We start from the raw sequence: 15472 nt of genomic DNA, 5'->3' as shown, positions 1-15472 counted from the left end.
GCTTTCATTTTTTTAATGAAATATTATTTTAGATAATGTTCTAACAGAAATAAAAGCACACAAAAAAACCACACAAGTGGCAATAAAAATAAGATCAGCCTAATGGGGCAGAGGGTGAAAAGGTAGGAGAAGTTTTCTTCCCTGAAAGAGATATTATTTACTTTAGACTACCAACTTTATAAGCTCCACTTCAATCACAGGAAGTGTCTTGATTGCCCTTTTGGCATCCTTTACCCTTCATAGATTGGCCAGTACAAATACACTTCAGAAAGAAACAAAATCTTTAAGGCTACCCTTGAGAGGACCCTTCAAAAAATCTTGGCACAGGAAAACAGGGAGGACGCAATCACATAAACCACATGTGAATCTGCCTAGCCAGTTTAGCAAAAGTTACTTCGATCTGTTGAAGTAAGGAAAATTTGTAGAGAAGGAGGAGGGAAATCCATGTGTGATGTACAGATAAGTCATATTAAACATCACATATACCATGCATCCTGACAATGAAAGAACAAACAGGTCTTGTTTCTTACATCTCTGATACCTAAAGACCTACAAGTAATAACAAAATGTAACTTTGAAAATTGTAGAAGATTACTACATTTACTGTACAACAGTTACATAGACTGGATAAACTCAAGTAGAGTTCTAGTGTGCATTTTGATCCACTACCATGAACAAAAACTTACAACTTAACTACAGTAATTCTGTATCAAAGTTGAAGATCATCATACCATAGCCATGAGCAGTTTTTAGTATGGAAACAAAAAGATTTGCTCATCAGGGGTTTTTGCCTTAAAACCATCAAACAACATTGTGAAGACTGTAGTTCCTTCCTCAGTTAGGCCATGTCTACTAACACTTCCCATCCTGATATCACGTGCAACCTTTCAATTAAGTTAGAATTACTTCTCAGCTGCCTTTAAATGAATGTACATGTTCCTATGTGGACTAGAAAAATAATATATTTTTATACCTGAATTTCATCACGTTCTTTTTTATCTGGAATTGCTCTAGCTTCTGTGGCATATTTTTCAAAAACTTTACGCTCCTTTTGCAGTTTTTTCATTTCCTTTTTTTTATATTCTTCTATTTCAGCCAGTTCTTGGGCTTTCTGCTGTTGAAAGTCTGCAATTTCTTTCCTGTAATTATGAAACAGAGTTGTTGTTTTATCCCAAAACTACTTCAAATCTAGGATTTTAAGGAAGAAAATGAAGACTCTGAATTTTGTCGTCATTGATTCCAGTCCAGCATCTGTTACCCCAGGAAGACTTACCTATAAATGGTATTACTTATTTAAGGAGTAAGAATTGTCACAAAATTAGTCTGAAGTCCAACAATTTCTATTTTTATATCTTCTAGTCTTAAAAGTGATTCTGAATTTAACAAAGCTTTGGCTAAAATCTTCCAAGCAGAACATCACTACCCCAAAAGTACTGGGGAAGAGAATCTGCTAACAGCAGGAGGTCACAAATTAAACATTAACCAACAACATGACGCTGTTTCCAAACAAAACAAAAGTGACTTTGGTAGGAATAGGTGTGCCACAATTAAGTCCCCGGAGATAATTATTCTACTCTCTGTGTCACTTGTAAGTCCCCCAGTTTGAATGAAAATGTTCTCAGTTTGTACACACAAACATCCAATCCAAAGGAAGAGCATCAGTCATGTTAGCATGAAGATCAGTTTTGCAAGACCAGTTTAGGACTGTGTTATCATTCAGAACAAAAGTATACAAATTCTCCCAAGTACAGCCTTTAAGGATATAATGTTAAACTAGCAGGCGTTCTTAATATTATAATTTGTGTGTGAGTAATAATTACAGTTTAATATATACATAGAGCAACAACCCATTTGTTTCTTGACCTGTATCTCCACTGTAACTGAAACACACCAATTCTTTACCTGTGCTGTTGGTAACTGGACATTATGATATAGTCCAGAACATCCTAGGTAAGTGAATGCACCAAAACGTTTCAATTGAAAATTACCTGATATTTGCCAAGGCATGCTCTCTTTCTTCACGGAGTTTAGTTAGGGTTGTGTTTTCAGCTCTGAATCTCTCTATTTCAGTTTCCAATTCTGCGAGTCTCTCTCTCAGTACCTGGGATGGAACAGTGGTTCCTGCCAAAGAATAGCCAGATGAAAGTTATCTGGCATCCATAAGACTGAAGTAAACAATTATCACACACCAGTTAAAAATTTTTAAAAATCAAGTGATACTATTTGGAGATAGTAGTAGTATTGCAAAAAAATTCTACTATTGAAATAACACTGAAGTGACGTTTTAAAGCACTCTGCACTATTTACTCAAGTACCTCAAATACTGAGTATATCTATCATTTTTGTAGAACTAAACATGTATTAGGAATTGGAATGTGAAGGGCTTCACATCAAGATAGAGAAATTAAATGAAGGTATAAGGGCCAAGCATCAAACAGGAAAGTTTCTGGTTGTAAGTTTTTCCAAGCTCTATTCACAAGAAAGTCTGCTCACACCCATCACCAATGTGAAATCTACTGCAGAGGCTGATAATAGGATTTGTGGGCTTTTTTGCCATCCCAGTTTCCTGATCAGTCACTACTTAACACCCCCAGGGTTTTAATAGTCTGCTTCCAAATATGCGACAGAAGAGCCTAAATACTGATGTTGCAGTGTAGGATTCACCCTTAAATGCTCTGAGATTCAGTAAAAAACCCTACCCCTCTTCCTGCAAACATCTAGCAGGCATCTGTAGACAACCCTAAGAAAATCAATGCTCCACAAAACAGTAAGCAGAAGTAGCAGCTTTCATATGAACTTCTCATAAAAACTTAAACAATATTCTATCCTAACTGTTCATTGGAGCAGAGTTTGAAACCAAGATCTCACCACCTTACAGAGAACAGGCTATGCCATCATGCTTTCACTGGACAACTGCATTTTTAATGATCTCACATAAATGCCACAGCTTCAACAGGAGCCTTTAGAGGCAGTCCTTCCCCAGACTATAACCATATGGTCAAAATCAACTTGGGTAAAGCAGAAAAATGAATCCCTATTTCCCATATTCTGTGTGAATTCTCTAGATACTCTACTACTGGAGGAAAATACGGACAGGGCTGCCACCTCCTTCTATTTTCTAAGAGGAAGAAGCTAACCTAACAGTGCATAGCATTGCCCTACTGTGGTGTAAATGCACACTGCAGTGGAAAAGGAGGTACCACTTCATTTTCAGCATGCCTTTGATACTTTCCTTGGAGAGGAGACGAAAGGTGAGAAAACAGCCATTCCCTGCAGCAGAAGTCTGTATGTACATCCTTTGGTGTACTGTCAGGTTGCAATTTAAGTGTTTGAAGGAAAGACTTGTAATTTAATGTGGTCTTCAACATTTCCTACCAGTTCTCTCACCTCCTGGCTCCTGTTCCACATTTGATTTGATCACACGCTCCAAATGGCAGCCTGTCTTCTGTTTCGGTTTCAGTGAGGGAAAGAGTTTCATCATCAGGTTTGATACAGGAGGTCCATTTGAATCACTGTCCACTGCAGACTCTTTGGACATTTCATCTCCCTTCTTTGAGGCAACTTTTCTCTTTATTGCTTTATCTGGGATAGTTGTGTCATTCTGACTGGAAAAGTCCATTTGTAAAGGTGTTTTAGTATATTTTTCAGGTAAATCACTATTAACATAATTTTCATCAAGATCACTCCATGTTCTTTCATCATCAAACTCAAACTTGTTCCTACTTCTACAAGACACACTCCTCTGATGGTCTGAAGTTTTTCTAATCTTTTGCTTTGACAGTGCACTGCAATCTTTGTCTGACAGGCCGAGGTCAGCATCTCCATTTTGCCTTTCTTTGTTGATGTCTGTAACAGAACCTCCATCATCAAAAAATTCTGGATCACTTTCTCTATGGCTCATAAAGGATGTCTTAGCATCTCCTTTTTCATGCTTTAATGTGGTCTCAAATTCACTCTCAGAATCTGTACTAGTAATACCATTGCCCTCACCCTTATCTTCATTTATAATCCATTGATTACTTTTTAAAGCAGGAGATGCTGTCATGGAAGAAGCTGAAAATATTACGCTGTCCATTTTATTCAATGGATCCTTCATTCTAAAAGCTGTTCCTGAATTTGAGACTGTATGCATAACTGCTCTGTCATTTATATTTTCCCGTGTCATGCAGTCTGCCTTTTTATTTTCCTTATTTGGAAGTTCAACAGCCAGAGCCTTTACTTGCTGGTGTTTTGCCTTGATAGGGGTAGAAGACATTCTACGGCCTTTTAAAGTTTGTTGATCTTGATCTAAGATCCTTTGCACAAATGAGGAATTACTCGAGAAAGATATTTCATCTGCAGCTTGTTCTAGAAACAAAAATTCATCTAATTCTAGATTCTCTTTTTCTTTTTCTTTTTCCCAGTTTTCCAGCTTATTCTGAAATGAAACTTCAAAAGACAGCTCCGAATCTTTCACAGGGGGACCTACAGGACATTTAGAATTCGAAAAGGCACTGGCAAGCTCATGAGACAGCTGAGGCTTTTCTGGGCCAAGTAATTTGTTTCTGATTTTGCCAGTGTTAGACTTAGCAAATTCTACTATGTTCTCTTTATTTTCTATTTTGGTGTTAATTTCTGATGGGAAATAATCTCTCATCTGTTCATCATGATTTTTTCCTGGTTGCATTCTTGTTTCTACTGGCAGGGTATTTTTTCCATTGTGATTCCTGAGTACTGGGGTCTTCTGACTAGGACAATGTTTTGCTTTATCAGAGTGGTTATATTTTTTACACGGTGCAAAAGGCTTCTCAGAAACCAGTTCTTTGCCAGGAGGCATAGTTTTCTTCTGTATTTGTGATCTGTCCACTTTAATAACATTTCTGTCATCTGAAGCCCTTTGTTGAAGTTTTGGGGTGTTTTCTCCAAGTTTTGTAATTTTAGATTTGACATTAGTAAATCTTGTTAAGCCTTCTCCTCTTTTCAGGAAGGGTCGTTTGATAACTGGTTTCTGAATGGCTGATCCATTTGTCTCCTGAAAAGGGGTAAAGAAAAGTAAAACATAAGATGTTAAAAAGCCCCTTACACAGTTTGAAGATTTCTTCAAATAAACCCCACGTATGAGTCAGAATTTATACAGTACCTTTCTACTGGATTTCTAAAGACATCTTAAGTGAAATATTTGGGGCTTAGTGTTTTATTTTTAAGAATGTGAATATTACATTGTGTTAGCTTTTGATGCTAGAATCTTCCTTGTACATTTTTAAAGCACCTATTGCATCTTGGCACAATATATAAAGAACAATAAAGTTTAAAAATAAATAATTAACCTGTAACTTCTGGTATTGCTCCAGGCGCTGCTCTTCTAGTTGTATCTGTTCTTCCAGAAATTCTTCAAATGTCTGTTTCTTCTCCTGAATTGCAGCTTTAATAGGTCTAGTGTAATTAAAAAAAAAAAAAAAAAAAAAAAATTAAGTCTTACATTTCTGTATAAAATGTGTTTAACGTCACAGCTACTCAAAGACCTAAGGTGTAATTACATAAAAGATGACAAATTATGAGGTGCTTTGGTCATTAAGTGTCAAAGCTAATCTGAGAAATGCATTATAACACTAGCTGTTTATCTTTTGAGAGATGGTTATCAAATCCCTGCCATAGTTAATATACATATCTAAAAGATACGATATGCAGGTTTTGCTGTTTCTTCTTTCCTTGGTTTTCTCAATGACCCTTTCTTCTGCCCAGATCACCAAACTTTCACTCGTATTTTAGTCATGCTGCCAATTTCTACAGTGTCACCTTCCCATCCAGTAATGCTACTGAGATCATGTTCCTCATCTACCCCTTTGATACTCCTCCTCCTTCGCAGGAGTACTGGGTCTGGCTGGGATGGACTGAGCTTTCTTCACAGCAGTCCATATGGTGCTGTTTTGGATTTGTGACCACAACAGTGTTGGTAACACACCAGTGTTTTAGCTGTTACTGAACACTGCTTGTACAGCATCAAAGCTTGCTTTGGTTTTTCAAGCTGCTCCCTGCCCCCAGCTAGTAGGCCAGGGGTGGGGGCACAGCCAGAACAGTCGACCCAAATTGATCAAAGGGACATTCCATGCCATACAAAACTGTGTTCAGCAGTAAAAACCAGAGGCTTATCTTCCGAAAGTAGCTGTTGCTCACAGATCAAGTGGGCAGTGGTCTGCTTGTGGGAGGTGGAAGGTGCCTTTGCATCACTTGGAGTTTCCCCCCCCCCGCCTCTTTACTTATTAAACTGTTTTTATCTCAATCCACAAGTTTTATTGAGTTTGCCCCTCTGATACCCTCTCCCATTCTGGGGGACAGAGTGAGCAAGCAACTGAGTGGGTGCTTAGTTGCTGGGTGGGTTCAACCCACCACAGCCTGGAACAAGTATTTCTTGGCTTTGTGATGACCTGGCCGACAAGGCCAAGCTTTAAAACAATGCCAACCACTACTTTTATTAACTCCATAAACAAAGTTTTTACCATACATGAGAAGGCTTCTGCCACAGGCACTGTTATTACTTCTTAGCCATATACAGACATTTAAACAAACGTAACTCCTGGTAATAAACTAAAAAGTCACAGCCTTATACTCCTCCTTCACGTTGCTACTTTCACCACCTAGCAGTGGATAGGAGGTTGTAATAAATCAAATTGGGAACAGTAATTATAACTGCTTATATACCACACTATACTAAAACGTGCTTCTAAACTATCATTACCCCAGGCTGCACACACCTCTTCAGCCGGTACACAACATCATCTCTTTCACAGCATAAGCAATTTCAGGCCAGAGCCTCTCTTACTAGGTCTCCGCAGTACCTAGTAAAATGGAATCCTTGGTTGAGAAAGCTACACAAATTGAGAATATCAGACTGTTTCAATCGGGACTCAGAATTCAACCAAACTCGTGTTATTTGATAAAAACTGCACAATAATGGTCTGAATTACCTTTCCTCTGTATTATTCCACAAATGTTTTCCTCCACTGGAATTTTCAGAGAGATCTGCACTTTCCACACGTAAAGGATCAATGTGATGATCTTCACTCTCCATTAATATTTCCATCTTTTGTTCTGGACACCACATGTTTTTTCCTATGAAATTAATAGAATTTTTTTTTCCTCCCCAATAACAAATCAGTTTTCAGCTCATACTTTAAGCAGCATTCAGATCAGATTAAAACCAGAGGGGAGTTTCAAGGTAATGTAGTCTGAATTCCTACATAAAGTAGTCCTAAGGTTTCCCCAAATTAATTTAGTTGAATTTGAGCTTTCTTTTTAAAGGAACACACAATTAGGCATTAAAATTTTACACCGACCTTAAATAACCCATTCTGATTGTTCATCTTCTTTGCTATTGTTAATTTATGGCTTAAAGATAAAATAACTGAACAAATTTGGATGTCTGCTGTACTGAAGAGCTCTCTTATCAAGCTTCTGTTTCCCATGCATATATGTATAAATTAAGATCAATTTATCCTTTCACATCCCCTTAAATCAAGCCCTCTGATTAAAAGCTTTAAAGCTGGTATGAGGTATGATAAAATGCAATCTCATACCTTTTCCCCGAAACCTCTACAGGTTAATAAGGTTTAACTTTATTAAATTGCTAGATTCAAACCAAAACCTCTATTCCAGTCATAACAGCAGAGTAGTTATGCTGGTGCCAACGGTACAACCAAGATGAGGAAGAAAGATAAAGAACTCTAGTGCATTGCTTCTGATGTACAAATAATTTTTAGTCATATAGTGGGACTTTGTCAACCCATCTTGATTCCTAATTCTAGTTCAGATCTAATTCTCACAATAGAGCTGGTCTGAAGACATTCTGTATCCCTGTATAGATTTTTATTTTCCATTTGCCATGTGAAAATGTGGGTACAGTTCAACCCAAACAATTCAGCTATCCAGTATCTGTCATTATTTGCTATTTTCCCAGTCTTTATCATAAATAAGCTTTAGCAGTAATGATTAGACTTTTTCCCCTAAAACAAACAAGCATTTCACGCAGACAGAACTTGATTTTTTTGTCTCATGCTGCTTTTAACAAAATTCACATGCATGAACATCAACAGGAACACTCTGAGGTCTGTAAGCTGTCAGTAAACTAAACAACAAATCAAGTAAACCAACAATTGTATAAAATTTTCACAATAAGCAGTAGAAAATTACACCCAGTAACTACAAGGGGAAAAAACCCACCACACACCAAGTTATCTTTCTACAAATGACTAACTAGTAATGTATTTGTCTTCCTCATTTTTCAAACAATTCTGCATTTTCAGAGGCATGCCCAGACCTTGTTTTTCACAGGCAGACACTCCTGAAAGACTGTTCTTCAAAGATGAGGCACATTCTTTGTTGTTTTGTAAAAATTCACTGTCTTGTGTATGTGGAGAAACAATCGGACCATAAGCTCTGTCTTCAAAGATATTCTGATACCCAGATGATGGCAGTTGGTGTAAAGTTGTTAAGCCCACTGAATGCCCAGGTCTTAGCTTTTGACTTTCAGCCATTAGAGTATAGCCTTGAAATTAAGAGAAAAAAAATGGCTGTATTACTGTATTCGTATTACAACACCACTGTTCCACAGGAGAAAAGAAATGCTACTGAAGGGCAAGATTGATCATCTAGCCTCCATCCTTACTGATTGAGAATAAATGATTAGGCAATCTGGATTTTGTTCACCTAAGGCTAAACCCTAAATTCATTTTCTCAGGTAGGCAGAGCCAAAGAAAGATAATCATTTAAGTCACATTGGAGGATACTGCCAACAGGAGAAAATACCCCTGCTCAACTCTTAAAAGCTTTTTCCAGACCAGCACTGTCCCCTCCCTTTGCACACAACAAACAAGAGTGGAAAACTGATACAGGTTACAAGTATTTGTTTTTAAATACAGATCAACTGCCTAGTCTAGTTCAGTTCATCACCTGAAGAAGTTTGTGCTGTGTGAGCACAAACAAGGAGTGACCACTTCATCTGGATACACTGACAGTATTGCAAGAAACAGCTAATCAGAAAGGAAAGCTACTGTTTTACACTGTCTTTTATATTTAAAATACGTTCTTCGAAACAAGGGCTCCCATCATAGCTCATATTGATCAAGTTACAGTTGGTATTTTATAAAAACAGGATATTATTCCATTTACAGTAGCACTCAACTTCCAGGCACTGAAGCGATGCAGCATTTATCTTTGACCAATCAAGTAGTCTTATGATGAAAAACACTGAACACACTTTCAGATTTTAACTGGAAAATGAGATTAAATTCTTCAGTTTACTCAAAGTACGTCATACACTTGCTTTCTCAACTTACCAAGAACTGCTGTCTGGCCAGATACCATGCTAAGCAGCTTCTGCTGCTCTTCCATTAGCCTTTGCAGTTGCTCCATCTGTTGTTTCTTTAGCTGTTCCTGTTTCTGTTGTTGCAATTCCTTCAGCTTTTCAAACAAAAAAACACAACAAAAGCATTAGAGGCTAGGTTTACTTAGAATGTACCACAGGATTTGTGTCATCAAGGGAACAGGTATTTCTTGTTTTGAAGATGTTCCATTGGGTAAGCGTAGCATGAAGAAAATAAAGAATTTTTCTATCTATGAATACACATGCTACTTCCAGTTCACCCAATTAAGAGTTCCACTAGTCTTTAACTGACCAATCTGTAAACAATAGGAATCAGAACACTCATTTCTACTGCATGGGAAAAACATTCAAATTCTGCTCTTTTAATGTTAACTTCTACTATGCTTTGTTTTTATTAAAATGTGAAATACTTCATAATAATTAAAGCATTAGAAGAAGTGTGGGGTGGTTTGGTTTTTTTTTTCTCTCCAAGATCTCAGTTACACTGAACAGTACTGATACAAAGGACCAAGGGAAGGGAAAAAGCGCAACAGAGAATATTAAGACTCATGAAGCTACCTGAAAAAAAGAATTAAAATACTGATTAAATTCAGTGATCCAGACTTCATTTTCTTGTGTAGCAGGAGTCCCCAGCCCTGCCTGAAGACCAGCCTCAAGGGCCATACGAAGGCAGGTCATTCCGCACCCTACCAAACCACAGCAATGGGTGTGGGCATCCAGGTCCTTCTCTGTATCTCCAACACGTGCATATGTGCTCATTCCAGCTCCTCCAAAGGGAGGACAGGAGACCTGATGAAATCCTTCCACAGACCAACAATTGGACCACACCTGTCACCCAACAGCTAAGAAAAAAGTCCCTTGAATTTCCCTTACAGTCCCTTAAAATTCCAGTGAAAACAGAAGTAAGGCGCTATGCAAGTAGAAACTGTGAGCTAATGATCGAGATCCAAAGGTCACCTAAGTCTCATCCCCAACCCCTTCACTTAATTTATTAAAGAAATCATACTTCTACCTGTTCTGATAATACCTGTTCAGAAAACCAAACTGAAAAAATCTCATACATCCAAAACTACATTTGCCACTACAAGCATCAGATTATTTTTTTTTATAATATATTAGATTGTCAATAACTTTCTAAGACATGAGACTTAATTCCTCTCAAGGTACTGTTAAACCGGCTAGTATCTGTCATTTAGCCACTGTTTGATACTGCTGGCAATACTGAAAAAGTGAATAAATATTTTCCTATCACATAAAATACAGAAAACTTTTATAGCACCAGGTAAGTTGGGGAATTCTACTCTAGAGACAGACACAGACTCTCTCTCTCTCCGCCTCCCCCCTTCCTTTCTCCACTTGAGTGAACAGACATAGGGATTTGTGCTGAGAGTGGACAAGGAAGTAAGTTCTTAATCCTTAACAGCAACATCTATGAAAGTGTTGCTGAACACTTTCAGCTAACACAATTTATATCTAGTAACTGGGAAGAGCTACAAGCGGAAGTATAGCCAGGTACAGTGGATTAACTGACATGCTTGTGTTGGAAAAAAAGAATTAGAAACATCAGAGCATTGTAATTGCACATCTTTTTGTCCCAATGTCTTAGATACTCCAACACATTCAACATCTCTCTTCTAAACAGAAGCAGGTATATGGGTGTACATGCCTACTTTGAGAACTAACAGAAGGTGTTGCTATAGATACAAGAACATACAACTTCACCATGTTGTGAATATCTGTGGTGAAGTACTACCACTGTAATGACACAGCTTCAAGTGAAGAAACAATGGAATATTGTAAAACTGTGTGCACCTCTCCAGGTAAAAGGATTCTGAGAACAAGTACACTGCCACAGAGCCCAATTTAATTTTAAACTGGAACCTGTGCCAGCTGGAAACAATGGAAGTTGGACTCTCAATAGCTGCACATCATGAGGAGGACACCAACTTTTATGCACACATAACTGTGACTTAGGACTTGATCTTTAAGCCTGCTGTGTTCTATAGGTTGCAAAGAGTTTGCTTACTTCTAGGTAAGACAAATCATATGCAGGAACAAAACAAACCTTAACGGGTACATCAAGGGATTCTAGGACTTTTACCTGTTCAAGCTTTTTTAAGAGTGGATCACTGTGATCAGATTTATTCTGGCCATCCTCTTCACTATAGACAAAGTCTGGTTTAGAGGTTTCTACGTTACATGCTGCTGCTGGAAAAGACGTTCCAGTGGTACATAGCTGAAGTGTACAAGAGCTGCCAGACTCTTCACACAAGGAGTCATCACTTACAGAACAGCTGTCTGAAAGATTCAACACTTCGGCAGGGAAAGCTGTGATGTTTTCAGGTCCAGATAACAAATTTTCTTTGTTGATTTTCAAACCAGTACAACTAGGATCTAGTAAGACTCCAGCACGGGAACTATCGGACATCCAATGTGCAATGAAGTTTTGCTCACTACTCGGGTCTTCAACAGTTGGCATCTTGTAAATTGTATTCCAATTTATCTGCTGATGTAGCATTAACATAACAATATTACATTATGTAGCGTTAGGTCAGTAAAACTCAAAATTCCAGGTATTTGGTATTGATCGTTAGCTACTTCTGGCACCTAAAAATTAAGCAGATAAACAAAATAAGAAATCTACTATAACAGATTCCCAGTGAAAGAAAGTTACTCTATTATAACCAACCTAGTACGTTTATTAAAATAAGTCACAATCTACTTTTCCCTTGGCAATAGAAACAATTTGAACAATGAGTAACAAACACTTTCTGTGCAGGAAATCAACATAATCCAACTTTTAATCTTATTATTTATTTGAGTGCAGTTAATATTATCTCAAATATTATAAAGCTGTGTATAATATTCTCTCCAGTAGTACAGAAAGGCATTCAGAATTTTTTTTGAAGTGCCTGCAACAAAAGAAGAGAGGTGATTTGAGGAGTTGAAGGAGAGACTTCCCACATAGGACCTTCATATTAATGCAAAGTTTCAAATATGTCCATCTAAATACAAACATTTTACCACACATATTTCAATTTTCATTTTTGTACCTTCCTTAGTTTCTCATGGAAACTCTACAACCATGCTGCCTGTTAGCTTCTTCCTCCCAAAGAGCTGCTTTTTTTAAATCCATCCAAAAAAAAAGTTTGAAGACTGCAAAAGTTTCAGGGATCACCAAATTCCTACGAGTGTTATGAAACATGAATGAATTCAGGCAGGAGACCCAAAGTGATTTCCTCACTTAGGAAGAAAAAGAGACTGAACTGCTGCCAATGTCGATGTGACAGCAAGACCGTGACCACTCGGTCCTGCTACCTCAGACTGGTCCCAGGCAGTTAACTCTCTGCCTGTGCGTATGGTGTGTCACAGGGAGGGAAGGAGCCAGGGGGCAAAGGACAGACAGCCACAGCAGGCCAGGCTCAACAGTCCTGCTGATCAGAACTTAAAGTTTCCTCGTTCCCAAGAGCTCAGTTCGTGCCAGCTCTCACTTAATTCTCCCACTGTAAAAAGACTTATACTTTCAACCGAAGTTTGAAAACTGTGACTAAGAGAAACAGTGAAAATGCCTGAGAAAAATGCTTTTCAATTGCCTTGTTTTGAAACACCGCTGGAAGTTTCCCAGCGAGGTACAGGCTCCTGCACAGGCAAATTCAAGTACAGGGTAGGCTCCACGCTATTTTTCCTGTCACCTTTTGGAGACCCTTTCGAGGCAGCCTGCCGGTTTAAAGCTTCCCCGAAAGTTTACAAGCAGCAGCACGTTCGTGCCAACCGAAAGAGCTGGCAGTGCTGAAGCTGACCCGTCCCGGGAAGGCGAAGAGGGACGAAGGGACCCCCCCCAAAGGTGGCCGCTGGGGAGACGAGCGCAGCCGCGTCCCTCCGCCGCGCCGCGGGGCCGGGCCCGGCGCCTTCCTTCCCCCGCCGAGGCGGAGGCCGCCCCGGCCGCCGGACCCTCACGGAGGACACCCCGAGCGCGCGCCAGCCCCCGCCGCCCCGAAGCACCCGCACCGCGACAGCTCCGACCCGCGGCCCCTCGCAGGTCCCCAGGCCGCTCTGCAGCAACACTCCACGCCGGCCGCCAGCGCTCTCCTGCCATTACAAACCTGCCGCCATCGCACAGCCGCCCGGCGCCACGGGCTGGACACCGCCCCCGCGCCGAGCATGCTGGGAGTTGTAGTCCCAAGCCGCCGCCTTCCCCGCCCGGCTGCGAGGCCGTGCCGGCGCTCGAACTACAGCTCCCAAGAGGCTCAGCGGCCGAAGGGCCGTTGATGGGCGTCAACAGTGAAGCCGTGCGCCCGCCGTCGCCGCTGCCCCGTTCCTGCCCGGGGCAGTGAGGGGCGGGAAGGGGCGGCGGGGATCCGTCCCGGCAGCCGGGCCCGCCCCTCGCCTCTGAGGACGGCCCACGGGTGGCGGCGGCTCCGCTGGTGGCCCTTGGGGAGACGGGGTTTCTCTTGGGGCAGCGCCGTTCCTGAAGAGGCGGAAGGGCCGTCTCCGCGCCGTCTGCTCGGGCGGCGGTCCCGGCGCGGTGTGGGGGGGGTTTCCCGCCCGGGGAGCTCTCCACAAGCCTTTCGCGCTGGGGCGTTTTCTGCAGGGGTGGGGGTTTCACTTTGAGGGCGCTTTTACTGGGGCTACTTAGGCGCTTTTAATCTTCAAATAGCTGCAGAAAGGCAGAAGCGGAAAGGTAAACGGGCAAAAAGCATCCCTTGGCTTTTGGACGTTTTGTGCTTTAGGCGTGCTCTGTCTTACTGAGCGAAATTAGTTTTTTCCTCTAAACGCCAGTAAGTGGCAGAGCATCACGCTCCAAAACTTGGGGTACGTCGCAGGCTGTGACCTGTTTTTGCAGCTGTTGTGGGCAGGTACGAACCCGAGCTCTAGGCTGTATAAACCCAGGGCAGTCCTTTCAGTTGCCTACTACTAGTTTTCATTTCTGCTGTTATTTCTATAGTTCCACAGGGCTCTTTCTGCTAAACTTTCCGTCATCTTTCTTACACTTTGGTTTTACCAGTTATTGTATACATGATTATCAAAGGATAATGTATATGGTATCATGTATATTGTCTACATGATTATCCTTAGACTGGATTCTGCATTAACACTGATAACCTACTGTGCAAGAAAATACAAGAATTTGTACTCTTGCTTTTTTAAAGCACAGCATCACACTTAGTCCCTTTGACATCTTTAATAGGAAAATACAGCAGAGGTTTCTTTTCAGTTTACCTGCACACTGAAGGCTTTACAGGACTACAGATTATTCATGGGCTATTGTTGGATGATAAATTTTTTTAGCTCCCTGTCTGTGCTGAAAATATAATCTGTTGCTAACAGTGGTGTTGAATTTGTGGTTTGATCTCGAAGTACATTTGTGATTTGTGTGAAATCCTTTTGAGGCTGTTGGGACTTTATGGATCTCCACCAACATAAATTAAAATTGTAAGAATTAAACCAGTGATAATTGACAGCAGTTTCACTTTGCATAACTTCCTTATCTGGTGCTGCAACAACACAGTATTCCAGCTATAAAAGTGTTTATCAACAGTTAATTAATCCTCAACACACGTATTAAATACAATCGTTTTTCTATTCTGATTTTGAATTTTGGAAATTTTGCCATTTAAAAGGAGTAAAGCCAAACACTGCTAAAATTCCTTGAGAAATTTGGTTCTCTAGGGAAATAGAAGTGAGGCTATTAGTCAGTGGTAGCATTCATCAACAATGAAAGAGAATAAAATCTTCACTCAAGGGAGGGAAAAGCTGCTGGGGATAGACTTTAAAGAGGTTTTTACTCTGTTTTCTGCTCTGTCAGGTATTCCAAAGTTCACTTGTGCTTCAACGGTGACAATTTTCTCCTTCCAAGTGCAGCGAGGGTTACTGCCCCTTCCTGTGCAGTAGACTGCACTTTGCTTGGTTTATTTATTTAACTGGGTTGCTGTCCCTTTGGGCATTTTACGGGGAGGTATGATTGTGTCCCAGCCCTTCCTACCTACATACCATACCCATGTGTGTAGTGGGGTAGCCCTTCCTACCTACATACCATACACCATGGTGTACCTCATGCTGTTGGGGAAGCAGGAAGATCTCTCGGGGCGGCGGGGGGGGGGGGGGGGGGGCGGT

At 40.4% G+C, this 15472-nt stretch overlaps 1 protein-coding gene across 3 annotated transcripts in view; it reads right to left on the bottom strand.

Moving 5' to 3' along the window:
- The window catches only part of CPAP (centrosome assembly and centriole elongation protein), a 45148-nt gene that overhangs the window by 4445 nt on the left and 25231 nt on the right, over positions 1–15472 (bottom strand). Inside the window, exons 1-9 of one of the 3 annotated variants that reach the window (XM_074816086.1) lie at positions 13462–13501; positions 11460–11965; positions 9312–9435; positions 8294–8521; positions 6945–7089; positions 5307–5412; positions 3388–5011; positions 1989–2121; positions 974–1139 (exon numbers count right to left, since the gene is read on the bottom strand). In XM_074816086.1, the coding sequence (XP_074672187.1) occupies positions 974–1139; positions 1989–2121; positions 3388–5011; positions 5307–5412; positions 6945–7089; positions 8294–8521; positions 9312–9435; positions 11460–11882 (2949 nt within the window). In that variant the 5' untranslated portion in view covers positions 11883–11965; positions 13462–13501. Of the gene's footprint in view, positions 1–973; positions 1140–1988; positions 2122–3387; positions 5012–5306; positions 5413–6944; positions 7090–8293; positions 8522–9311; positions 9436–11459; positions 11966–13461; positions 13502–15472 lie in introns of those variants that run through there. The other 2 variants (XM_074816084.1, XM_074816085.1) reach the window with 2 other exon arrangements.

The sequence above is a fragment of the Strix aluco genome, chromosome 2 (genome assembly GCF_031877795.1).
Source record: "Strix aluco isolate bStrAlu1 chromosome 2, bStrAlu1.hap1, whole genome shotgun sequence".
Taxonomy (NCBI): Eukaryota; Metazoa; Chordata; class Aves; order Strigiformes; family Strigidae; genus Strix; species Strix aluco.
This window is presented reverse-complemented; position numbering and strand designations above follow the sequence as displayed.